The 23,195-nt window shown below is 38.3% G+C and overlaps 1 protein-coding gene across 13 annotated transcripts in view; it reads right to left on the reverse strand.

The window, feature by feature from the left end:
• SLC4A4 (solute carrier family 4 member 4) overlaps positions 1 to 23,195 on the reverse strand; it is a 396,171-nt gene that overhangs the window by 204,316 nt on the left and 168,660 nt on the right. For 2 of the 13 annotated variants that reach the window (XM_070263718.1, XM_023637995.2), the window contains exon 1: positions 14,790 to 14,922. The exons of 10 other annotated variants lie outside the window; for them this stretch is intronic. In XM_070263718.1, the coding sequence (XP_070119819.1) occupies positions 14,790 to 14,850 (61 nt within the window). In that variant the 5' untranslated portion in view covers positions 14,851 to 14,922. Of the gene's footprint in view, positions 1 to 14,789; positions 14,991 to 23,195 lie in introns of those variants that run through there. One more of the 13 variants, XM_070263717.1, reaches the window with a different exon arrangement.

Below are 23,195 nucleotides of genomic sequence, written 5' to 3' on the forward strand. Positions count from 1 at the left end.
TTAAGGTTTAAAAATTAGTGGCAGTGATCCCCAACATCTCTGAAGCTTAATTACATTCTCAGCAAAGAAAAATATATGTATTCCAGGTCTTCCAATACTACCTACTTGACATTTTTAGTTTCACATTGCTCACAAAGCATAATGCTTCATTGGCCTTGTTTTATCTACCCAAGAGACTCTGAATTAGGGAAGCCAACCAGCAACACAAGTCCATTGGCCAGCAAAGACCTCAAAACCAAGCCAGAATCTAAAAGACTATTTGGAAAATCTGCTTGAGAAACGGCATATGAATGACAAGAGTCTCATTACAAGCAAAGTTTTGATGCTGTTTCATTAAGTACCTTCCCAAATTATCAATAGAGTTTGCTAAATCTATTTTCAATAAACAATAAAATGGAATCAGCTAAGTTTTTCAAACCATATTTTAGAGTAGAGGAGCATAATTTGTGATACAAATAAACTTCCTTCTAAATTATCCATATAGCTAAATCACACAAAGCTTATGGAAAATGTAGATCAAAGTGTGTATGCGGGCTGGTTAGGGATTTTGATTTTCTATTAAAGTGTGCTATGAACAATCCATGTATTTGACAGAGTAATATCAACAAAAGTAAAGAAGTCATCCTTTTCAACACCGTAAGTTTTTACTATAATATTTCTATCCAACATTTATTAATCCCTTATATAAAAGCCTATGTATAATACTTCAAGTCATCTGAAGATGACCTCAGTTTATCAGTGGGGAGGTAAATGAACACCACTTCAAAAGAGATTCATTATTAACAGCTTCCTGTTCAGAAAGAGGCAGAGAAAGTATTCAGTCACTTCTAAGGCTTGTGTTGATGTGCACGGCACACAATTCCTTAATTGGGTGCAGAATTTCCAATTAATTAAATATCAATCAAAAACTTAATAGTTTCTTTGCCTTCTCAGACTACCTCTTCTTTAGATCCATCATGAATCAGTTTAAGCTGGTTCAGAAATACATTTGTCAATTTATCACACTTTTCAAGACCTATATAAGCTCAAAATTTCTTTCCTAGAACTATGTTCATAAAATGCTTTAGCAACCATATAAAGCAGAGATTAGGCATTCACCTGAAAACTGTCCAAATTCCTCTGCCAACTTCCTTATGTGGGAGGGGCAGGAAAGAGGCACTAGCAAAGTAGGGTATCAGGGATTCAGTTGTGGAAGGATAAAAAGAGGGAGACAGGGAGCCCATACTAAGGCAATGGAAGGTGCTCTGAGGCTGAAAAACAAGATAAGCCAAAATCCATACGAGGAAACCAAGGTACAAATGCCAGAAGCAACAAATAAAAACAGCATTCTAAAGGGACCAGAAGGAAGAATCAAGGTCAAGTTACCAAGAGTGAGACAGTAGGGTAAATTGAGATAGAAACAACCCAATGCTTGTATGTAGGTGAGTCAATAGAACCTAAAGGTCAAGGCAAATATTAAATATAAATACTCAGTTGTCTAATAATGTGAAAATGAACTAAAGAAGTACTATTGCTGGGGGTGTGATGGGGGGGTTGTCTCATAAATTTTAGGGAAGACTCACATAGGATACTGAAGACCCTCCAAACCTTGCTGACATGCTGGCAAAATTCCCCCAAGCGATCAATGAAGTGTTTAGAGCAGCTGGTTCTCACAACTTCAGGGGGAATGGATGTTGACAGTTTAGGGAGTATTCTTTGTTCAGACTGGGTTCTGCACGTGCTCTCCTGTCTAGTGACAGCACAGGGAGTTTACTCCTCCAGACAACACCACCCTGAGTAAACAGTAACATGCGTGGAGTGATGGAATTGGAATTATAAGACCTAGATCCCGTGCTCAGCTCCAACTCCAACTGAGCAAATCTCCCTTTACCCTCTGACTCAGCTTCCCCATCTAGTTGACAGATAACAGCAGGAAGAGTGAAGAGGTTTCAAGGCACATCTGTGGATGGTGGAATTGAATTTCGTTCTTCCAGCTTATAGAAATCTACTCAGAAATACAAGACAGTGTTATTATATTAAATGATCCACCAATGTACTATTCATTCTGTCACTTTTGATCTAATCTTTCCTTTGAGAAGCAATACCAACAAATTTTCAAATGCAAAGATTGAAAAAAACTGAACTTCAGTTTTTTTGAAACTGAACATTCTGGGATAGAAAACTAATCCTTAGCAATATTCTTACTCTTATCTACCTCGTTATTTAGTTAAAGATGTGTAGTGAGCACTAACTAGGAGTATTAAGACACTAGCCACATAAAGGAACTGCCCAATGAACCAAGATATTTACTCTTCCTTTTTCAATGAACTTATCATCAAATGTGGCAACAAAAATAAACCTCAGTGAAAGGGACCTAAAGAGGTAAAGATACATAACCAACTCCAGAGACCTAAGCAAGCACAAAGTACTGAAGATGATTAAGAAGCTGAGACTTCACTGGAAGAAGAATAAAGCATGTGAATAAGGATAAGGACTTCCAAAGACAGAAAGGGAAAGGTATGCCTGATGGTTCACAGACAAAAAGAACACATGGTGGAAGGAACAAAGCCATGCACGAGGCTGACGTACTGAAATGAATGTGGAAATTTTGTGCAGAGCATGAGTTTCGATTCACAGGTCCTAATGACAAGCACCTCCTTTTTCTCGTCAAGTAGTGTCTTCAAAACAAATACGCAATCAGCAACCCAGGAGATACGCAATAGATATTAAACAACATCGGTTATCTCTGAGCTGCACCCAAAATACACACACATTAAGACTGCTATCCCGTAAGATAAGCCCATCCAGTCTATACTCTTGCCTAACAGAGACTTTAGGAAGCATAATTCTATACTATAGTAAAACAAAGCTCATGTTAAAATAAAACATGTAAATTAGTTCTTAACCGTGTTCCAAAAAAAGTCTTAATTTTTCAAAACAAGAGCCCAAATATTTTTATAGACTCCATTGTTGGTTTACATAAAAGTAAATTATAGTTATTAAATAACTGAACTTGTGCCTCATACACTCAAAGAAAAACTGCCCAATGCCCAGTTCTTATAATGTTATATTCATCTAATTCTACTTTAAAATACTCCCCAAAATGCCCATCTAATAGTTACTTGTGATGTCAACTAAATGAATCCCCTAAACAGAATTCTGAAAGTAAGTTTCTAATCATTTTTTCCTGGCCACTAATATAAAATATGCCTAAATATTAAAATTTTATTATTTGGACATTAAATCAGTTGATACTAAATTTTTCCCTATAGAGTGATTCATCTGAGTCTATCCTGAACCTATTACTATTTAAAATGACCCAAGACTTTGAGGACAATAACTTGGCTTACAATCTTATTTGGGATATAATCACATATAAGCAAACTAGGCTAAACACCCACTGCAGTTGTGTCTTCCAAAATTTATATTTGTATTTTCCACTATCACAGGGTTTCATTCTTCTTCTGTCAATTGATACCACTTGTAAGCCTCTTGAAAAGACAGTTACTGGGGCCAGCCCTGTGGAGTAGAGGTTAAGTTCGGCATGCTCCACTTGGGTGGCCCAGGTTTGCAGGTTCAGATCTCATGCTAAGACCTACACCACTCATCATCCATACTGTGGTAGTGACCCACATACAAAACAGGGGAAGACTGGCACAGACGTTAGCTCAGGGCTAAACTTTCTCAAGCCAAAAAAAAGAGGAAGAATGGCAACAGATGTTAGCTCAGGGTGAATCTTCCTCAGCAAAAAAAAAAAAAGAAAAGAAAAGAAAAGACAGCTACCGATAGGGAGTTTATTGAAGAAAGTCTTCAGCTTGCTTTTTATTTTTTCCAGCCAAGCAGTTTAAACTATAATATTTGCATTATTAGGGCACTTTATTAGAAATGTGACTTAATAAGTACACCCATCAATAAACAGCACTTACTAGGAACACATATTATCTGAGAATACTCCTATAACCTAAATATTATTATCTCTATATTCATAAATGAAACATGCTCAAGGAGGTGCCATACATTACCCAGATCACAAATCTAGGACTGGGGAGATGTAGACTCAGAATGCAGTTATGGAGATTTGTCTGACCACAAAGTCCATACTCTGTTTTTTTATTACAGTGTGCTTCCCCCTTCATTTCTATTACTACTGTGTTTCTGAACACAGGGCACCCTTCAAGAACCCACGCTCCGTATCTCAAGAACATGTCTGGCCATTGACTTGAACTCTTCGAAAGTGAGGCATGTTAAAATCTTGACAATAACCATGTTTATTTTTCTCTTTAAAGTCACCAGGCACTATACATTACGAAATGCTTCCAACAAGTGCTAAACTTTTCCTCCACTAAGCCTGGGAGTGAGCCATTATTCCCTTACTTTCAACAAGCCATCCATTCTATTCCTTTTAATTTATTTCCCTCTAATTATAAACGGCTTTAAGAGCTGTCTAAATTCACTCCAGAGCTCAAACAACTTAGCCTATATACTTGTCAGTTTTAACTTTGGGGGTTAGAGATCTGTTTAAGAGTCAGATGAAATGCATACAAACACACACAAGCAGAGTTTTGTATAAAAATGGACAGGATTGCTTTGGAAAATGATTTTCTTCAAACTTGTCAGACAATTTTCAAGAAATATAAAAAAGGCGTTTATTTCAGAGAATAAACTAACCCTGTAGGGTTGCATGTACGTAAGATTCAGTGATGGGTGTACACTGGAAAAGAAGAAGAGAATCAACTAACAGTGCATACACACATTCCCATAAAATCTGAGATGTTAAAAAAAGTATCCCATGAAAATTAGCCAAAAGCATTACAACTTTTAAGACTATCTAACTGTTGAGGATCAATCAATGCTTACAATAATGCAGTACATTAGCTGAAAAAGTACCTTCCTATTTTACAGCCCTCTCTAGAGAGCTTTAAAAACACATGTGACCTGCATTTTACAATGGCCTGCACCACCATGGTGACTGGTGACCACTTTGTTTATGGACTCCTTTCCCTAATTTCCACCATGGTGAAATGTGTCAAACAGATGTTAGAGGCACATCTCTTAGCAACATATTCAGTTCCCACTGAAAACTTTACAAATCTACATTACAAATGCTTGAAAACAGAGATATTTGCGAAAGTCCAGAAATGATCAGAGCAAGGATTTTCTTCTCTACTTCAAGTGCAGCAACTCTGTTTCAAAAGTAAGGCTGCTGGCGAATAAATTGAAGCCCAGTGGATGACATTCTGTCAAAACAATCTGCAAACGTTTATTTTGCTGCCACAGTTCAGCTGAAACCAGTTCCTACTGAGATACTGACACTGCTATAATGTTGATTCATGCTTTTGTGGCTTCAAAAATTAATAACCGTAATTTTTGTTTTTTAAATGGTTTGGCATTACCAGCAGTATGCTACCTCCAACTGGCTCTAAATAAAGCGGTTCCTGATTTAGCTTGTTCTCAAAAGCAGCAAGCCATCTCTCTGAAGCTTTGGGCCCTAACTGGTTTCTCATGCAACAAAGTGACACTAAAGACTGTACCACTGTCCTTTACGCCCAAGAAGCCATGAGAGGGAACTTCAGAGACTCTCAGGAATGAAGTAAAAAACTAAAACTTTAAAAGGCTTTGTCATCAAATATGTACTTTCAATTGAAAATGTCTACACTACAGTCATGAAATCTTCCACATCACAAACCAATCCTTTCATCTAATGGGCACGTTCTTCAAAACTGAAATGAGAAGGGATAACTGAGCCACCCACCCGGCCTCAGGATATCTCTGTAAATGTCCACAATTTGTCCTTAAACTTTAAAGAGTCTTATGGATTTTGCATTTAAAATTAATAGTTCTATGATTATTTTATTATAAGAATCTTTTTAAATATCCAAGTAAAAGTGATGCTTCAGGTAAATATTATACAATCCTTCTGTACTTCATATCACTGAACCCCATGGGGCACCTGGAGCCCAGTCCAAGAAGAAAGTCTTCTTGCCTCTGTTGAAGACCTAAATCAATGCCTGCACCATGGCGTGGCAATGGCTCCATGTGCATCCTGGTGAGTGTGACCGACTCTCATCCACTTCTTTAAGTTTCTTGTCATAACCAAACTATGATAAAGCTATGAAGTGTCTATTTAATATCTCTCGTATATTTTTTGTTTTCCCAGGAAACCCAAGCCAAGCCAAAGTCCTTATACAGTTCAAAACACTTCCTTGCCTTCTCAACCTTGGTGAGGTAAACTATTAAGAGAGTAATTTTGGACAGGTCAGCTCTGCCTAAATCTATGGTATTTGCACAAGTTGTAGGTTTGATGCTGTTGGACATAGAATAGAGAGAAAAACAAAGAATTCCATGGGAAAGGGAGGAACCCAGAAAGGCAGCCAAATTTCCAGTCTCTCAAGATCCAGATAGTCATTGTTTGGCTTGATAATTTTATAAATTCCAAGAAAATCAAACATAAAAATTATTTATTATGTTTGACTTATCCAATCTCCCTTAAAAAGCATGGATAACTAAGGGTTGACCATGAATATGCAAAGTACCTGTAGTCTGTGATCCTATCAGGCTACTGATTCACAAATTCATAACGAGTATCTATTATGTGCCGAAACTGTGTACACACTATAGTGGCTCTATCGTGCATCCTGAAAGGGAATAACCCACATGTAAACAGATCATTACACTAATTGTGCTTTCGACCTATTCATTCACCCATTAAACACTAATTAAGCACCTACTGTGTATTGAGCCCCTACTAGGGCACTACGCTAGCAGCTATAACAGAATAATGTTGTTGTCGTTTTTTCCTTAAGGATCTTTGGAAGCCTACAGTTCAGTGTGGCTGGAGCACAGAGCATGAAAACGTGGTAAGAGACAGGAGACTATAAAAACAGAGACAAGGTAAAGCATGAATGGCCCCATATACTTGGCTAAGGTGTTTAGACTCTCTCTTATAGTACCAATAGGGAAGTGTAGAGGGCCTCAAGCAGGGAGTGGCAAAACCAGGTGTGTATTTTGGAAAGCTATTTATGGCAGTGCCAGGTTTGGTGAGGTGGAGGAGGGAGAGTGTTCAGCAGTCCTTTTTTTTTTTTTTTTTTATGAAGATTAGCCCTGAGCTAACATCTACTGCCAATCCGCCTCTCTTTTTGCTGAGGAAGACTGGCCCTGAGCTAACATCCATGCCCATCTTCCTCTACTTTATATGTGGGACACCTACCACAGCATGGCTGGCCAAGCGGTGCCATGTCTGCACCTGGGATCCGAACCGGCAAACCCCAGGCCACCGAAGCGGGAATGTGCGCACTTAACCACTACGCCACCGGGCCGGCCCCTGTTCAGCAGTTCTTACCACAATGAAAACATCTGTAAAGTTGTGATTAGTAGTTGTGCACACCTATTCAAGCTGACTGCTCTTTGCATCTCACCATCTTCGTGTTCTTGGCTGCATACACCTTAGAATGTGGCTGCCTGCTTCTGTTTGTTTCCAACAATCTGTGGTTAGGCTACCTTGCTTCAAAAGCGTACTCAGGATTTCTTTTGAACTCTGTTCATAAATGCACCACTTTCACTTGCCAGACAACATCCGGTAAGGTGACCTTATTTTCATCCATACCCTTCACCTACCTAAAAAATTTCACTTGTGGCAAATTTAGCTATAGCATTTCCTGCCATAGCCCAATAAACGCTGTCACTGCTGGTGTTGACAGCTTAGGAAGGCAATCCAAAAGTCAGACTTCCATTTTCTCAGCTACTCTCATTCTTTAATCACCACTATTAACCACTGGTAACCAGTTATTCTGAAGTATCTTTAAGTGCTTTTTTTGATTGTTGAAAGCAAAATCTAAAGCAGGCTTTTAGCCAGACAACACCTGAGTAGTGTTTGCCAGCCTGATCAGCAGATTCACTTGAAGTCATTAAAAATACAAATTACCAGGTTTCCCAACCTCCAGTCTCTGTAGGTCTGAGGGGGGAGGGTCAAGTCAGGAATCTGTATTTTTAACAAATGCCCTGGGTGAGGTTATAAATTAAGCTGGTTTGGTAAACCCTGATTGAAGCTGTCCTAATGAGTACCTTATAATTAAAGCAGAATTAAGCACATATTTTTCTCTTAAATGCTCTAATGAAACTTAGGCAATCACTTTAAGTAATTGCCACCCATTTAATGTTTACTGAAACAGTTTACAACTAATTCACATGCCATTTTCTAAACGCTTCAGGCTGACTTGGCTTTCCTGCTGTGCATTAAACAGTTTGTTAACTATTAATAAAGAGTGAAGAAAAATCAGAATCTGGAGGTCATTTTAACAGTTGAAGGGGCCACCAAGAAGCACGATTTGTAATTAGCAAAATACATGTGAGTTCCTTGTGGCATTAACCAGAACCTTATGATCAGCGCTTTAAAGCAAGAACAGGCCATGAATAAGCAACCTGCTTCCGAAAATAAGTCACCTTCTCCTTTTGGCCCCTGTCAGTATTTTCCTGTGTATTTTCTAACTATCCTTGCAGGTAACAATGAGTATTTGTGAGGCAGCATTACTGATAAATGAACTCAGGGCAAATATATACATAAACACAAAATGAAAATTGCTAACATCTATTAAGCAATTACTATTCTTCATACTTAGTCCCCATTCCAAGTTCTTTGCATTTGATTTCTTTTCCATTTAACAATGCTAGGCACCATTATTATCCCCATTTTGTCGATGAGGAAACTGAGTCTAGGAGAAGTTAAGTAACCTGCCCAAGGTCAAACAGTCAGGAAGTGGTAGAGATAGGAACTGAAACCAGGAAGTCTGACTTCAGAGCCTCTGCTTTTAACCACCTGGTGTGCTGACACGGAGAGAATTGTAGGCTTGCACTGTTTGACAAAAGTAGAGGAGCTATGACAAGAAACATAGGAAGAAATGGATCTTCAAAACAAGTCAGGCTTACAAATCAGTATCCAATTCACTACTGAGGGCCTACTGTGTGTTGGGAGATGCAGTCAGTGCTTTAGGAAATATTAATAGAAAGATGAATACTGCATAGTCCCTTCTCACCTTCACTGCTTAATGCAATTGTCAACTCTTTCCTAAAGCCTTCCCTGACTCTGGATAAAATAAATCAATGTCTTCTGTAGGGACACAAAGTACTGTGTGCGTCTCTTAAGCACAGTTATATCACTTTTCACCCTGCATTATAATTAGGTCTTCATATGTCTGCCTCTCCTGCCCTTAGGCTGTAAGTCCACAGCCCATGTTGGGACCAGGGACCATGTCTTAGCTCCTTCTCCAGTACCCAGATTCCCAGTACCTGTGCCTGGACACACTGCTGTCTTGAAACAGATTTTCATTAATCAATGAACAAATAAAACACAGAAAGAGGGACACAGAAGTGAAATAACTTGCTTCGGAGTCACAGCATGCTAGTGGCAATGAAGAGAAAAGAATCATATATCCCAGCCCTAGTCCTACGTTCTATCTAATGGACCACACGCACCGCACTAATCTTCTCTTTTGCTAAAACTGCTTGAATGAACATTTTATCATACAATATGAAACATCTAAAATTTTGTTCACATTTCACCTTTATGCTTCACCCTTCCTGTAACATAGTAAACCCTTAAAGGCAGGGACCATTGCATCTCTCACTTACTATGTCAGACCCTGATAAAGGCATGCACACTGGCAGTCTAATTTTCAGAAGAGCCATCTGACATAGCTCGTTCTAAAAGTGAAGGTTTAGAGAGGTCAAGCCACTCACTTGCCCAAGACACACAGCTAGTAAAAGACACAACCGGGACTTACATCTAACTCCAAATCCCACACTAGTAACCACTGTACTAGTTTTGTGCTCTCGAACATCCAAATCCCAGTTTCATCATCTACTAGTTATGTGACCATGGAGAAATTAGGTAACTTCTCTGAGCCTCATTTTTTTCCAGCTTTATTGACATATAATTGACATATTATAACATTGTATAAGTTCGAGGTGAAAAATGTGATGACTTGATACAAGTATATATTGTGAAATGATTACAACAATAATGTTCAACACCTCCATCACCTGACATAATTACCTTTGTGGTGTGCGTGTGGTGAGAATATTTCATATTTATTCTCTTAGCAACTTTCAAGCATATAATACAATACTAACAATGGTCACCATGCTATCATTAGAGCTCCAGTACATTTTCATTTTATAACTGAAAGTTTGTACCCTTTGACCAACACTTCCCATTTCCCCCGCCCCTCCGCCCCTGACAATCACCACTCTACTCTGTTTCTATGAGTCATGAATCTCATTTTTATCTTCTGTAATATTAGTGAATGAGAACTCACAGGAATGATATAAAGATTAAATGAGATAATAAATGTAAGTTGTCAGTCACGTAGTAGGTATTCAATAAATATGTATTGATTAGCCCATTGAATAATCAGATTCTGCTCAACAATTCAGCACATTTGACAATCAATTGAGATAAGAAAAGTTCTATTAAATGCTGTGCTGTAAAGACAACTACGTTGAGATTTCTCTCCCAACTAAGTTCCAAGTGCTCCACAAAATTAAAAGTATAAAAGAAAGTAAGATTCCACAGCGAATAGAGACACATACAGATTAACATTCTTCTAGGATACCTTTTTACTATCCTTCTGAATAAGTAGAGACTCTAAGGTACAAAGGTAGAAAATTTGTCCAAGGCCGACTCCATATTTGGGGATCTGGAACGGGAATCTGGTCTCATGGTGTACTCATCGAATCACAGCTGCCTTGATTCCACGCTAAGGTGTAGCTCTTTTTCTAAAAGCACTTCCATCCTGAAACAGAGACATTCTACCCTGTAGAAGAGGATTCAGAAGACCTAATTTCAGGTTCAGGCTCTACCACATACCAGCTCTGTGAATCAGGCCAAAGCTTCCTCATCAATGGAATGGGAATGACATTGCTTTCTCACAGGACTGCTATGAAGATTAAATGAGACAATGCATAGGAATGGGTCTAGCATAGAGCCAAGAATATAATAGGCACCCGAGAGAAGTGATGCTACAGTATCTGGAGATCACAAGATGAAGCAAAGCAAAGTGTTGGTGCCCCTTTTCTTCCAAGTCCTTAAATACAGGGAGGGAGAAGGTAAGGGAGGGAAGGAGAGAAAAAAGGAGGGATGGGGGAAGAGGGAGGAGTGGGAAAAGGATGTGGAAGAGGAAGGCGGAGGGAAGAGAAGCAAAGGAGCTGGGATGCTACAGTGCAACAGTCTTGTGACTTTAACCCTGGATTACAATGGTAAACTACGGCCTCTCCTGTTTTATTCTTTCTGCTAACTGTAACAGAAATTGTGATTCCTAATCAAAAAATCAAAACGTGAAATGGGGGGCTGGCCCTGTGGCCTAGTGGTTAAGTTTGGTACAGTCTACTTCAGCAGCCCAGGTTCAGTTCCCCCGCTTGGACCTACACCACTCATTGGTAGCCATGCTGTGGCAGTGACCCCATACAAAACAGAGGAAGACTGACACAGATATTAGCTCAGGGTGAATCTTCCTCAAGAAAAAGAGGAAGATTGGCAACAGATATTAGCTCAGGGAAAATCTTCCTCAGCAAAAAAAAAAAAATGTGAAATGGGATGAGTCACAAATAGATACTTTTCATCCATGTATCCTAGAAGAGTTGTTTTTCAAGAGATGGCCCATGGGAAAGGCGAGAGGAGACAAAAAGCACCTTTACACACGAGCCACAAAGTCATCTGCTAACATTCTGACTGAGCCACAGAGATAAGTGTGAAACACTAACAGGCATATTGCATTGCTATGAAATGAACCTTACAATCGTGCAGATGCCATTTGGGCTAAATTTTATTATAAACAACCAATCTGCTTTTCTTTACTCCCAAAGAAGCATTACATGAATAATCGATCTACTTTCTCCATGCCATCTTAGCATTTATCCCTCCCTTCCTTCTTCTGCTAAATCCTCAGATTTATATCTGTAACGTGCCTCAAGTTCGTGAGAAGCACAACTCAAGGTCACTACCACATTCACGGGAGAGATTAAAACAGAGGCAAATGAGATCTGATGGAAATCACCTTCAAGAGAGAAAAAGATGGGCACAGCCTGGTTTTTATACTTTCCTTTTTGGCAGATTGGTAAACCTCATTTATAATAGAATGTACTGTAAACACCAGAAAAATGATTACTACAAAAAGTGAAAAAGTTTAAGAAAACATGATGGAGTTTGAAAAACAATCTATCTAAAATCTATTTACCAAAATCTACGCTCGGGTAGAGTATATGATGTTTTGCGTCTCCAAATACCCTATTTAGGCCTAACATGACACCATCCTCTTTCTCCATAAGGTTGCACAGTCCCAATCTTCGTGTTACCTATGGGTCACACACTGAAGGCTGGGGCATCATCGCCATTGAAGGTTACCATTGAAATATACGTATCCTGTCTAGAAACAGGTTGCCGAAAATTATGCATTTAAGATAGAGTGCCTACTTTCCAGAATTCCAGGATCCCTAGGGGTAGAGAAACAAACAGCCAGGAGTCAACAATGCAGGTAGGACACTTCAAAGAAAGTGAGCTACAGCCCACCCAGTTAGGTTCAAGACCCACAGGCCCATTTCCACACTTTCCCTTTGCCAAAAACTTTGCTGTTTTATATCTTCTAAAGGAAATTTTCATCAATAAGGAATATCTGTTACCTTCCTACTCTGTGGAAAGAATCAAACAAACATTGTGGTCATAGAGAAAAATCACCAAGTCACAGAAGTTTAGATCTGGAAGGGACCTTAGAAATGATATAGAGATAGGATTTTATAAACAAGAAAACAGAGGTTCAGAGACATTAAGGGAAATGTCCACGTTCAGCAAGATTTTTTTAAAAATTTGTTACTCTTAGCACATTGCTTCTTCTACCACTCAACACACTTTATCAATAACCTGGTCGTTTACAAAGTTTTTAAATATTTCCTTTGCTAAGACTGAAAAAAAAATCACCATACTTCCAAGCCCACAAAACTAAATACACAACTCCAAGCTCAAATGTTTGCCTCCTCCCCATATCCACAACAATCAATGTCATTCCTACCTTGAAATTGAAATAAAATAACATCTTACTAAGCTATACTATCTTTTGCAATACAACAAAAGCAGCAAACATCAAATATAGGGAACAAAACTGGGAATGTGTCAGACCTATCATAGTAAGCGTAATTCATGTCCTCAGCACCTGTCTCCTAACGCCCTATTTCCTGTGCCTCGACAACAGGGAGGCTGGTCAGCACCAGTTGGCTGAAGTCACATATTATTCAGCCACTTTTCTGCCTCACAGAGAGCAAAAATGAATCTTTTAACTCCACTAATTCCACAGTTCATTCAAACCCAGAATAAAACTTTTCTTTGGAAATATAAATGGTGTTGACATTATGAACAAATAGATGTGTGAGACATCCTGCTTCAAAAAAGATGTTATAAGAATAAACATAAGAGCTAGACTAATAAATAAAATTTGCTAAGATTTCTCTAAAGTTGAACCCCAGGAGAACATCTCATCAGAATAGTGAAGAATTTCCAATGGAAAGAACAAGCAAGTAAATTGAAGATGAAGCCAAAGAATGAAATGAAACTGGCTACTCTTCTATGAAGCTGGATGGATGAAAATCATGTCCCAAATGACAATCAAAAGCCCTTTTACAAACTAAGAAACAAAGCACCTGCCCATCCCTCTACCTGAATTATTTCCTGTTGACACTTTCTAACCTGAAGATGGACCCAACGCCAACTGAGGAAACCCATTTTCTGGAATGCAAAACTCACGTTTAGGAAATATTGAATCTTCTTTCCTACACTCTTTACTGTGTAACCAAAGGATGCTCACTTTTACCTGAAAAGCTAGATACTTTTTCTGAAAAGTGTAATACACATTTGACCATATTTGTCTGTTTGATGAGTCAGAAAACTATTGTTTTAAAAGTTGATAAGTGCTACTCTTTAAGCATCACTATAAATTATAAAACACTATCAGCCTTAACAGTTGAACTCAATCCTTCAAAATGCAGTCCTTCACCAAGCTGTGTAGAAACTAAGCCTTTACTGATCTCTGCTCTCTGCCTCCTCCTTTCTCCACCCAAGACTGCCTGAAGAACCTCAATATGAAATTAGCACACCTGTGATTTTCACTCCTTAGCAGCAGACCTTATGTGACTATGCCTTTTGACCACCAAAGTAGGGTATATTACGTTTATATGCATTGTCTGGGATTAAGACGACTCACGAGGCGTTCATTACTAGTGTTCGATTATACTGGAAAGAATAGATAAAATAATAACAATTAACATTTGTGTGGCAGTTCACAGTTCACAAACTGCTTTTAAATACATTACCTCATTTGAGGCTCACAAGTGCCACTGAGATGGAAAAGGGAAAAGGAAACAGAGCCTCATAAGGTCATCATGCTATTAAATAGCAGAAACAGAACTTGAACCCAGTTCTTCAGATTCCAAATACTATGATATTTACACTGTGGCCAAAGAAACTAATGAATGGGTGAATTAAAAAATTTTATTTATATGTGTATATATATATATATATATAAATACCTATATTTATTTAAATTTATAAATATATATTCATAGATATATATATGGCAAACCAGAAAGGTAGACATAAGGATAAGTAATTAACCTCTACAGAAACAATCACACATGATAAAACAAAGAGTAAGCAGTTTTTAACAATGAGTGTACGATACAATTTCACAGAGAAGTCATATGATGCTACAAGGGCAGCTCCAGTTCTCAGACAAGAATGGGGTCTGTAAGCAAAAGAAGCTCAGAGTATCTACCTGGCGATGCAAAGTCACTCCACGATGCTGACGGTTTACAGCGCAGGGCCTGAGGCAGCATGCCACTGGGCAGGGCACAGTTAATGCAGATTCTTCAAGGACTCTGTCCCACGGCCAAGTCTCTAGCTGAGTTTTACAAGGACCTCTTTGTCTTGTGGCCCCTCACAATACATGGGAAACCTCAGAATGTCTCTTGCCACTGAGTGCGACTAAGCTGAGCCACTTGGTATTACTGGATCTCAAGGGTGGCCAGCTAGTTGAGCCAAGACATATTTCCAATATTTCTCAGACCTGCAAACAACCTATACTTTGTAAGAGCTTGTCTTTTATCTTTAATAAAAGATTAGGGGATATTTTTTCCCAATAATACTTTAAAATCCAGATAATATGAGAAAACAAAGTACTAGCCAATGGAGAATAACTTCTTATTTTCTGTCCTTTATTTCCCATCACCCAGCCAATAATGCAAACTGATATATCCGTTAAATGACAGGTCCACAGGACAGAATACATTCTCCCTTTTAACCTGAGAGACTAGATTTTCAAGTATGCATAATAAGTGGAGAATTACTTAAGATTATCAACTCCAAGGTACGCCAAACACACATAAGTAAGCCACTTTTTTAAATTAAGGAAATACTAAGGGGACAGTACATGTAATCAGTAGAAATTATCAAGTCACATTTCATTCTCCCAAATTATAATGATGTTTAAAACATTACAATTTAGTCTAATATATCTAAAAATAACTAATGGCCCCAAAACAGAAAATATATCTAACTCCGAATAAAAATAAACTCAAGCTTTGCCATTTATTCAGACATTTCTCATAACGTGGAAATGCTGCATGCTACTAAAAGGTACAAATTGGATTTTTAGGCTCATGGTTCATTGATCATTCCACATGAGATACATCAATTTCTAATTATTCTTATTGAAAAACACAAGTTAATATCTTTCCACATGTACATTTAAATGCATATAAATCCAAAGAGAAAGGAGTAGAAAGATAACCCTGGAGTGGGCTCGAGAGCACGGAGATGGAGGAAGGCTTGATTTTCTGCTCCCTTATTTATTCTGTACTATATTGCCTTTTATTCCATATTGCTTGAACTATGGAAATAACAAAACAAATTTAAAAGATTTGGTTCTAGGCAGGCCTATCAAAGACCCAGAAACACCCACTGAATGATACAATGCCGCAGAAATGGAGGAGAGGGCAGCTGCTGCCATGGACAAGCACACTTCGATTTAAAATAAGAGACATTATTAAGGCTTTTCCAAAGTGAAAAGGCGGGGGGGAGGGGGGGCTACAAACATTTTCTTCTCCAATCAATGCTGAAGAATTCTGAAAAAGAATTCGGTTCTATGATTGACTCCTCTCTTAGGAAAATTTCTTACGTGGATATTAAAAAGGATCTGTACATTCCAAAACAAAGGTAAACCAGTCCAGGGTTGCTGCAAAAACACCTAGGGTTTGCAGCTCCAGGTTCTAACCCGTCCCACAGGATCAAGAGACACTCCCTCTCCATCTCTAAGTATAGAGGCAGAGCAACAGGCCCCTTTCTGTGTGCCAGAGTCTGACGGGAAACGACTTGAACTCTAAACAAAGCAAGAGTATCAGTGGATGGCTGAGGAAGAAGAACCTCAAATAAAGACAAGTGTGGAGAGAAGAGGAGCTTTTCCCTTTGCCATAGTCCACGGCTGATCCAGAATGTGGTTCTAAATTGTAAGGGGCAGAAGTCCAGCTCAGGAAGGAGTCTTAGATGAAAATATTACCAGACACAATAAAATAGGAGATAAGAATGCTCCAACCTGCAAGAAGGAGGTCCCAGGTGCTAAGCCAAACTGTCAGTCATTCCAAGTTACATTATGATGGCAAAGCTTCAGCTATTACCTCTAAAAAGGATGCCACCTCCATACACCCTCTCATATACCACTAACTATATGGTAAATTGATAGAGACTCTGTAGGGGGAATTGTGACACTGTGTGGCAGAAGCTTTCAGTTCTGCTTATGCTTTGACCCAGCAATTCCACTTTGGAGAATGTATTCTGAGGGAATAACGAAGGGTATGCTCAAGGACTTAACTACAGGGATGTTTGCTAAAGCATTACTTATGGTAACCAAAATGAGGAAGAACTTAACACCCCAAAATGGGGAAATGATGAAATAAATTATGGTATATCTGCACATAGCCATTAAAAACGATACTGGGCTGGTTATAAAACTATATAATAATCTAGGAGAATTTTCATGAGATACTGTTAAGAGAAAAGAGCAGGTAACAAAGATAGTATTTATAGTACGATACCATTTTTGTCAAAAATATATATGTTTAATATGCAAACTTAGGATATACCTAAAACATTAATGGCTATCTATAGATCTTAGATGGTTGTTACATCCTTCATTTTGCTTATCAATATTAATTATATTTTCTTTAATATATATCCACATATTACTTTTGTAATAAGAAAAATATTTTTGAAGTAAAATAGATAACTACTAAGTCTATATCTACAACCGTGATCTTCCTCCACGTTAGTCTTTTGCCTCCAATTATCACTCCCTACAGAAGTGAGCTCTCCTCTTCACTTCTGTCATTGAAATTATTTCCCCCAGTCCTCCACACCTAAAAACTTAAAGTCTGAATAAGCACACTTATAACTGCAGCATATCTAAATGCTCAAAATTTTAGAAAAGTAAATAGTCTCAGAAAAGCAATGAGTTGTAAAGAATCTGTTTTATGGAACAGGATTGAATTTTTTGCAAAGGGAAAAACTAAACTGTGTCTTTTTGACTAGTGACTTGTCATGTGTTAAATTAAATATAACTGTAAACATAATATTTGTAACATTTATGCATGTCATTCGTTCTTTCTATCATTGGCTGAAGAAAGCCCACTACTTCTAAGGCAGCAAGTCCTAAAGTTTTACTTCAAAGAGAACATAGAATGAGAAAGAAATCATTTTGGTAAGGAGTAATCTCTGTCTTTAGTCTTTAAATAGGGGGCATGTGTATCTTCCATAATTAATGGCAAAATCTCCCTGGCAAGCAGTTTCCAGATGCTTTACTTACACTATAGCTAATCAGTCTCTGATTCATCATGTGTTCAGGAATGTTCTCCTAACAGGCAGACTTGCTAGCTCACTGCAAAAGAAATATTGCTATCCACTCCACTGCCATAAAAAAAACATTTCAAACATGTTTCATCTCTTTCAGGACCAGTTGTAGACATACATTCTTTCTCTAGACAGGTCCCAACCAATTTATAAACATCCAAACATGAACTTACATCAACCCATGATCTAATGTGATGAGTTTACCAAGGTCTCCAACAACCTGAATCACGTGCCAAGGGAAATACGATGAACAGGCCACTCGAGAGTGAAGACGAGGCCCCTACCTGTCAGGGGAATCTGTCCCACAGCAGCACCACAGCTTCGCAGAGGAAACCTTTCCTAACTGCAGAATTCACTTCTCCCTTGAACTCAGAGAAATCTCACTACCATTTTACTTAGTTTATTTTTCTGAATGTTCCACCTCATTCCCGAAAGAATTTACTCTAGTTACTAACATATTCCCAGTTTTGGAGGGAACACGTAAACTATTTCTGGAAATTTTTGTCAGTTTAAGTTCTTCTTTATATCCACTGGGGAAATGAAGACCCTAACTTTTTCCTTGGAATTTCTTTATCTTGGACTCCAAAAACCGATTGTGTAATAATTACCTCACCCTTCACTGATGTTGTGAAAGCTCACCCTTCCTGCTGGCTCACAGTAAGAGGACAGCTCATACAGTGAAAGCTTTCAACACGAGTGCTCAGACCTTCGGAGTGACAGGGCTATGTCCTGAGTTGTAATGGATGCCCTGAAAGTTCAAAACATATGAGGTGGAAAGAAAAATAGTTACTCCAAATATAAGTACTAACAGAGTTATCTAACTGACCCTGAAGACCCACCATTGAATTGACAGCAGAAGGACTTTTTCATGTGACACCAGAAGTCTAGGGCCTCAGGAGACAGCTCAGCGGAACTCGGAGAACTAGACTGGTCTCCAGACAAGGGGCTGTCAAGGGCGCTGTGTACTGCGTTATACAAAGTCCGCTCTTCCTTTCTGAGTTCTGTGTTGCTGACACTTGTGCTTCTCCTAAGCAAGTGATTTGTTTTTAATTCATGGTCTCTATAAATTGAGTTAGTAATCAAGTTTCATATTTGCCCTGGCTGGTAGAAAACTAAAAAACAAAAGTGAGGACCACAGGACCACGACTACTCGATGATTTATACTTGTTCTTTCTTGACGCCATTTAAGTCTCTTTTTTCTCTTTCATTTCCCCACTCACTCATAATTTATTTTGTATTCTTTTAGTTTATGTAATAACTCTATGTCACCTTGGATCTTTTTGATAACAAGGTGCAGTTCAAATAAGTAAATTTAGAAAGTCTAGGCCTTTTGAAAATTATTGGCTCAATTCAATATATGTTCTATACTGTACAGCAGCTTTTGGAAAATCAAGAAGAACCATACCATCATGAATATCACAGCCAAGCATTAACTTGAATAAATAACCAGGAACCTTTCAGATTCCCATGCAACCCAAGTTTAACCATGGTTCCAAGTTCACCTAGCTAAATTATATTTCATAGATCACTGAACAACACTGTATTTTATATCAGAGAAACAGCACAGGAAATTCACATTTTGTTGTTGAGATATGAAAATCTGTAGAAACATTAAAGCCACATCCTCAATTACAGCAAAACTGTATCTAGCCCCTAGGTAGTTCTGGGCAACTACCATCTGAACATAAAGAAAAATGAGCTAAAAGAAAAAAGAGAGAGAATTGTTATCCCATCTTTACCTTCATCTCTTCTCAACTAGTTTGCTGTGATGTGATTATAAATGCAAAATCACATATTTAACTATATGTGCAAAGCACTATATTTTCACCTAATTACATCTAAGTTAGATCATGTTACGGCCATAGTTTCAGGTTTTATAATTAATGAGACCACCACGAATTAGTTGAATAGCAGATAAATTGTTTGTTTTCTTTCTACAGATTTCTCCCTTTGAGTTATGAAAAGATGTCTGCTGTCTTTTAAAATTTGAGGTCTACACCATATCTAACCTGACTCACCTCCAGTCATTCAAGGAGACTGATGTTTCTCATAAAATGGTTATGTTCTTTTGGCATCACATTAATAATAAGTCATTAAATTTAGAGCTTTGATTCAACCTTGACCAAAATTTTTTTGGTGCCTCCACTTCCATGTAAATTAATGTTATTTATTTTTGTAAACTTTGATCTGATTTTTACTACTTTCCACAACCCGAATTTTTGACAATCGGCTACTTGTTTACTTCAAGCATGTCCATTAGCACACGCCAAATAACAGTACCCATCAAGAGGCTTTCAAACACTGCTTGGATTTCACATTTCCTCAAAGATTTTCCCCAGAACGAATATGACCTTGTGAATCCAGGTAAGCCCAACGGTTCAGCTTTGAGTTTCTCTCTCAAATAACACACCCAATCACCAGATTGGTTTGCATAATATGAGAAATCTAACCTCAATTCCATCCTGAGGCGACCTCATAATTTCCCTTGAAATATTGAAGACCCAGATACCCAGTCATATGTGCTAAAGCAATTACAGAAGGGATTTATTTATTAAACATTAATCCCCTTGTCATGCAGAGTACCCAGAAAATCCCTGATGCACTTTTGCACTGAAACTTCACTGGAAACACATTTTTCTAAGTCGCCAAAGACCTTTCCCTGAACAAATCCGATAGGCCTTTCTCAAGTTTTCAATCCCCTTGACCTCCATGCTTCATTTAGCACTGTTGAAATTCTCTCCTCGCATGGTTTCCCTGGATGTTCTCTGTGTTCTTCTACCAGCTCTTTGTCTGATTTGCTGACTGCTCTTTTTGTCTGACTCCACCCCCTTGGCTGGCAACAGCTCCAAAGGTTCGGAACTCAGCCTTCTGCATTTCTCCCTCAGTATTCACCACTCTGAAGCATACACCACACGTATTACCGAACTATCGCCTTGTATAAATGCCTCAAAAATCAATGATTGAGGCTTGACCTCTCAAATTACGATCCCATCTCCAGTTACTAACTGGTCATCTCTGGCTATGATCTTGACTCTAATATCTCAAAAACTGAGCCCATTTTTTTCCCCAGCCGAGCAGACTTCCCCAATACTCCACACTAAACCCTCATTAGTTATACCTAGATTACAAAATAGCCCCCTAACACTCTCCCCACCTCTAGTTCTACCACTGCAATCCATCGTACATATCGCTGCCTAAATAATCACCGTATTTATCATTTTCAGCACATTGCATGTATATTCAAGAATCCATGGCATCTTCCTTTAGACAACAAATAGACAGACAACAAGTCAACAATCAAATTCATCACAAATTATCCATGGCCATGGACATTCCATCTTGACCAAGCCAGTATGCTCAGGAACCACCATACATGACTTGCTTATTATAATTTCCAAACCTGTGTCCCCGCACACACCTTTGTTCCCACTCCAAATGCCATCCTCACATCTATTTGACAATTTATGTTTCTCTCTTCTTTCATTATCCAGTTCAAAATTCAGCTCCTTCGTCAGCTGGCTCCATATCTTTAGCACCACTCCCTGAATCACTCAATACTTAGATTTTCAATTTACACTGGTTTTTTTTTCACTTATTGATATGTTACTTGGCAAGTGCTCTCAACTTGCATCATAAGTACACGTTATTTTTATCCCTGCTAGACTGTAAAACTCCTTAGAAGCAGGGAATCTCCCTTATTTATAATAACATTTTAGTTCTTATATAAAAATATTTAGAACATTTTGGTCCTCTCTACAGTACAGTACCAACAGGTATCCACTAACTAGTTAGTAATTAACAAAGTAGTTGTCATGACTGGCCAACGTCATAATCCTAAACCCAAATCCTATAACCATAAAAAACACTACACATTCGATGTACATTTCAACCAATAGTCAAAAGAGATGCAATTTCTTTCAATAACAAGTTCTTAAATATTCCATTATGGACACTTCCCCTCTTCAAATGAGCTTTATTTCCTTTCTCATGTTTTCCTCTGTAGCTTGTCCACCTGCTGGAAGGAAAAGGAAGACTTTCTTCGCTAATCTAATTACTTGCTCCTGCCTGTATTGGAATCCTGGCTCCCCTACCTAATTCGCCCAGTTCTACGCCCAAAGGCATAAGAAAGCACATTCCCAAGGTCAGCCTAGGCTTCTGCTTAAGTCTCTAAAATCTAAAACCTAGAATGTATTTCCACTAGTCCCTCTAAAAGTCAAGAAGCAGCCTGCATTCAACTGAAAGATACAGAGGTCATACATACTTAGAAGCCAGTTATACAAAAGAGAGAAAAAGAGAATTAGAATTGACTTTCTCTTACTTACAGGATAGAGTGAGGAAAAAAAGCAGGGCACTCTGAACAGCATTTCCATGGAGATTTTTTTAATTGGTTAAACAACCAAACTACACAAGAGTCTTGAGTGAGGATACTGGCCTGATGGCTCAAGATGCCCTTGAAAGCTCCTCTAGAGGCCCTACCCTGCATTTGGTCTCAGACTCCTTGTCTTCAAGCCAAACCATCAAGAGCTGTACGGACTCACTGTCTCCATCAGAAAGCAAAGCCTCTGGCATTTTCAGCAACTCTCCCCGAAATAAAAGCATTTAGAAAACATAGGTTTGAGCTGATGTATCCCAGATCTTCCACTCATGGCTTTCAAGTAGGGTACCACGCAAGACACAATCATTTCGAATAAGACGTCATTCTGAATGCTGCTTCTTTCTGGCACAGTTCACTAGACTATCAGAACCAAAAGATATTAATATGCAATTGGTAAGCATTAAAAGTCAGATGGATATGGACAGTTGCTAAATGTACTTTGGTAGATAATTAAAAGATGTCACGGCAACATATAGGTCCTGGGAATTTTCATCACCATTAGTAATAGACAACATGAAGTCTTAATAAAAGTTTGACTTGAGGTAAACAAGATGCTTCAGACATTTATACAAACTGACTCTTGGTGAAATTTAGTAAATAGAAAACACTTCATTTTGACCCATAGTTCAGAGTAGGATTCAGGGGAAAAAAAATTTTGTTTATTTCTTTTGTGTTACAGTGATCACTGGACTGCAACCAAAACTACCAAAACCAAAATTTTTAATTTTGAACTTTCATAAAGAAACCAAGATAAATACAGCATCAGCAAAATTTTTTGAGCAATGGGGGAAAAGCACCAGCACAACAACACAAGATGCATGTGATGAAAGCAAACTTCAGCCTTAAAACACAAAGGCCACACTATGTTGAAGACATGAAGACAATCACTGCCAAGGGCATAAGCAT

Source organism: Equus caballus, chromosome 3 (assembly GCF_041296265.1).
Source record: "Equus caballus isolate H_3958 breed thoroughbred chromosome 3, TB-T2T, whole genome shotgun sequence".
Classification (NCBI taxonomy): Eukaryota; Metazoa; Chordata; class Mammalia; order Perissodactyla; family Equidae; genus Equus; species Equus caballus.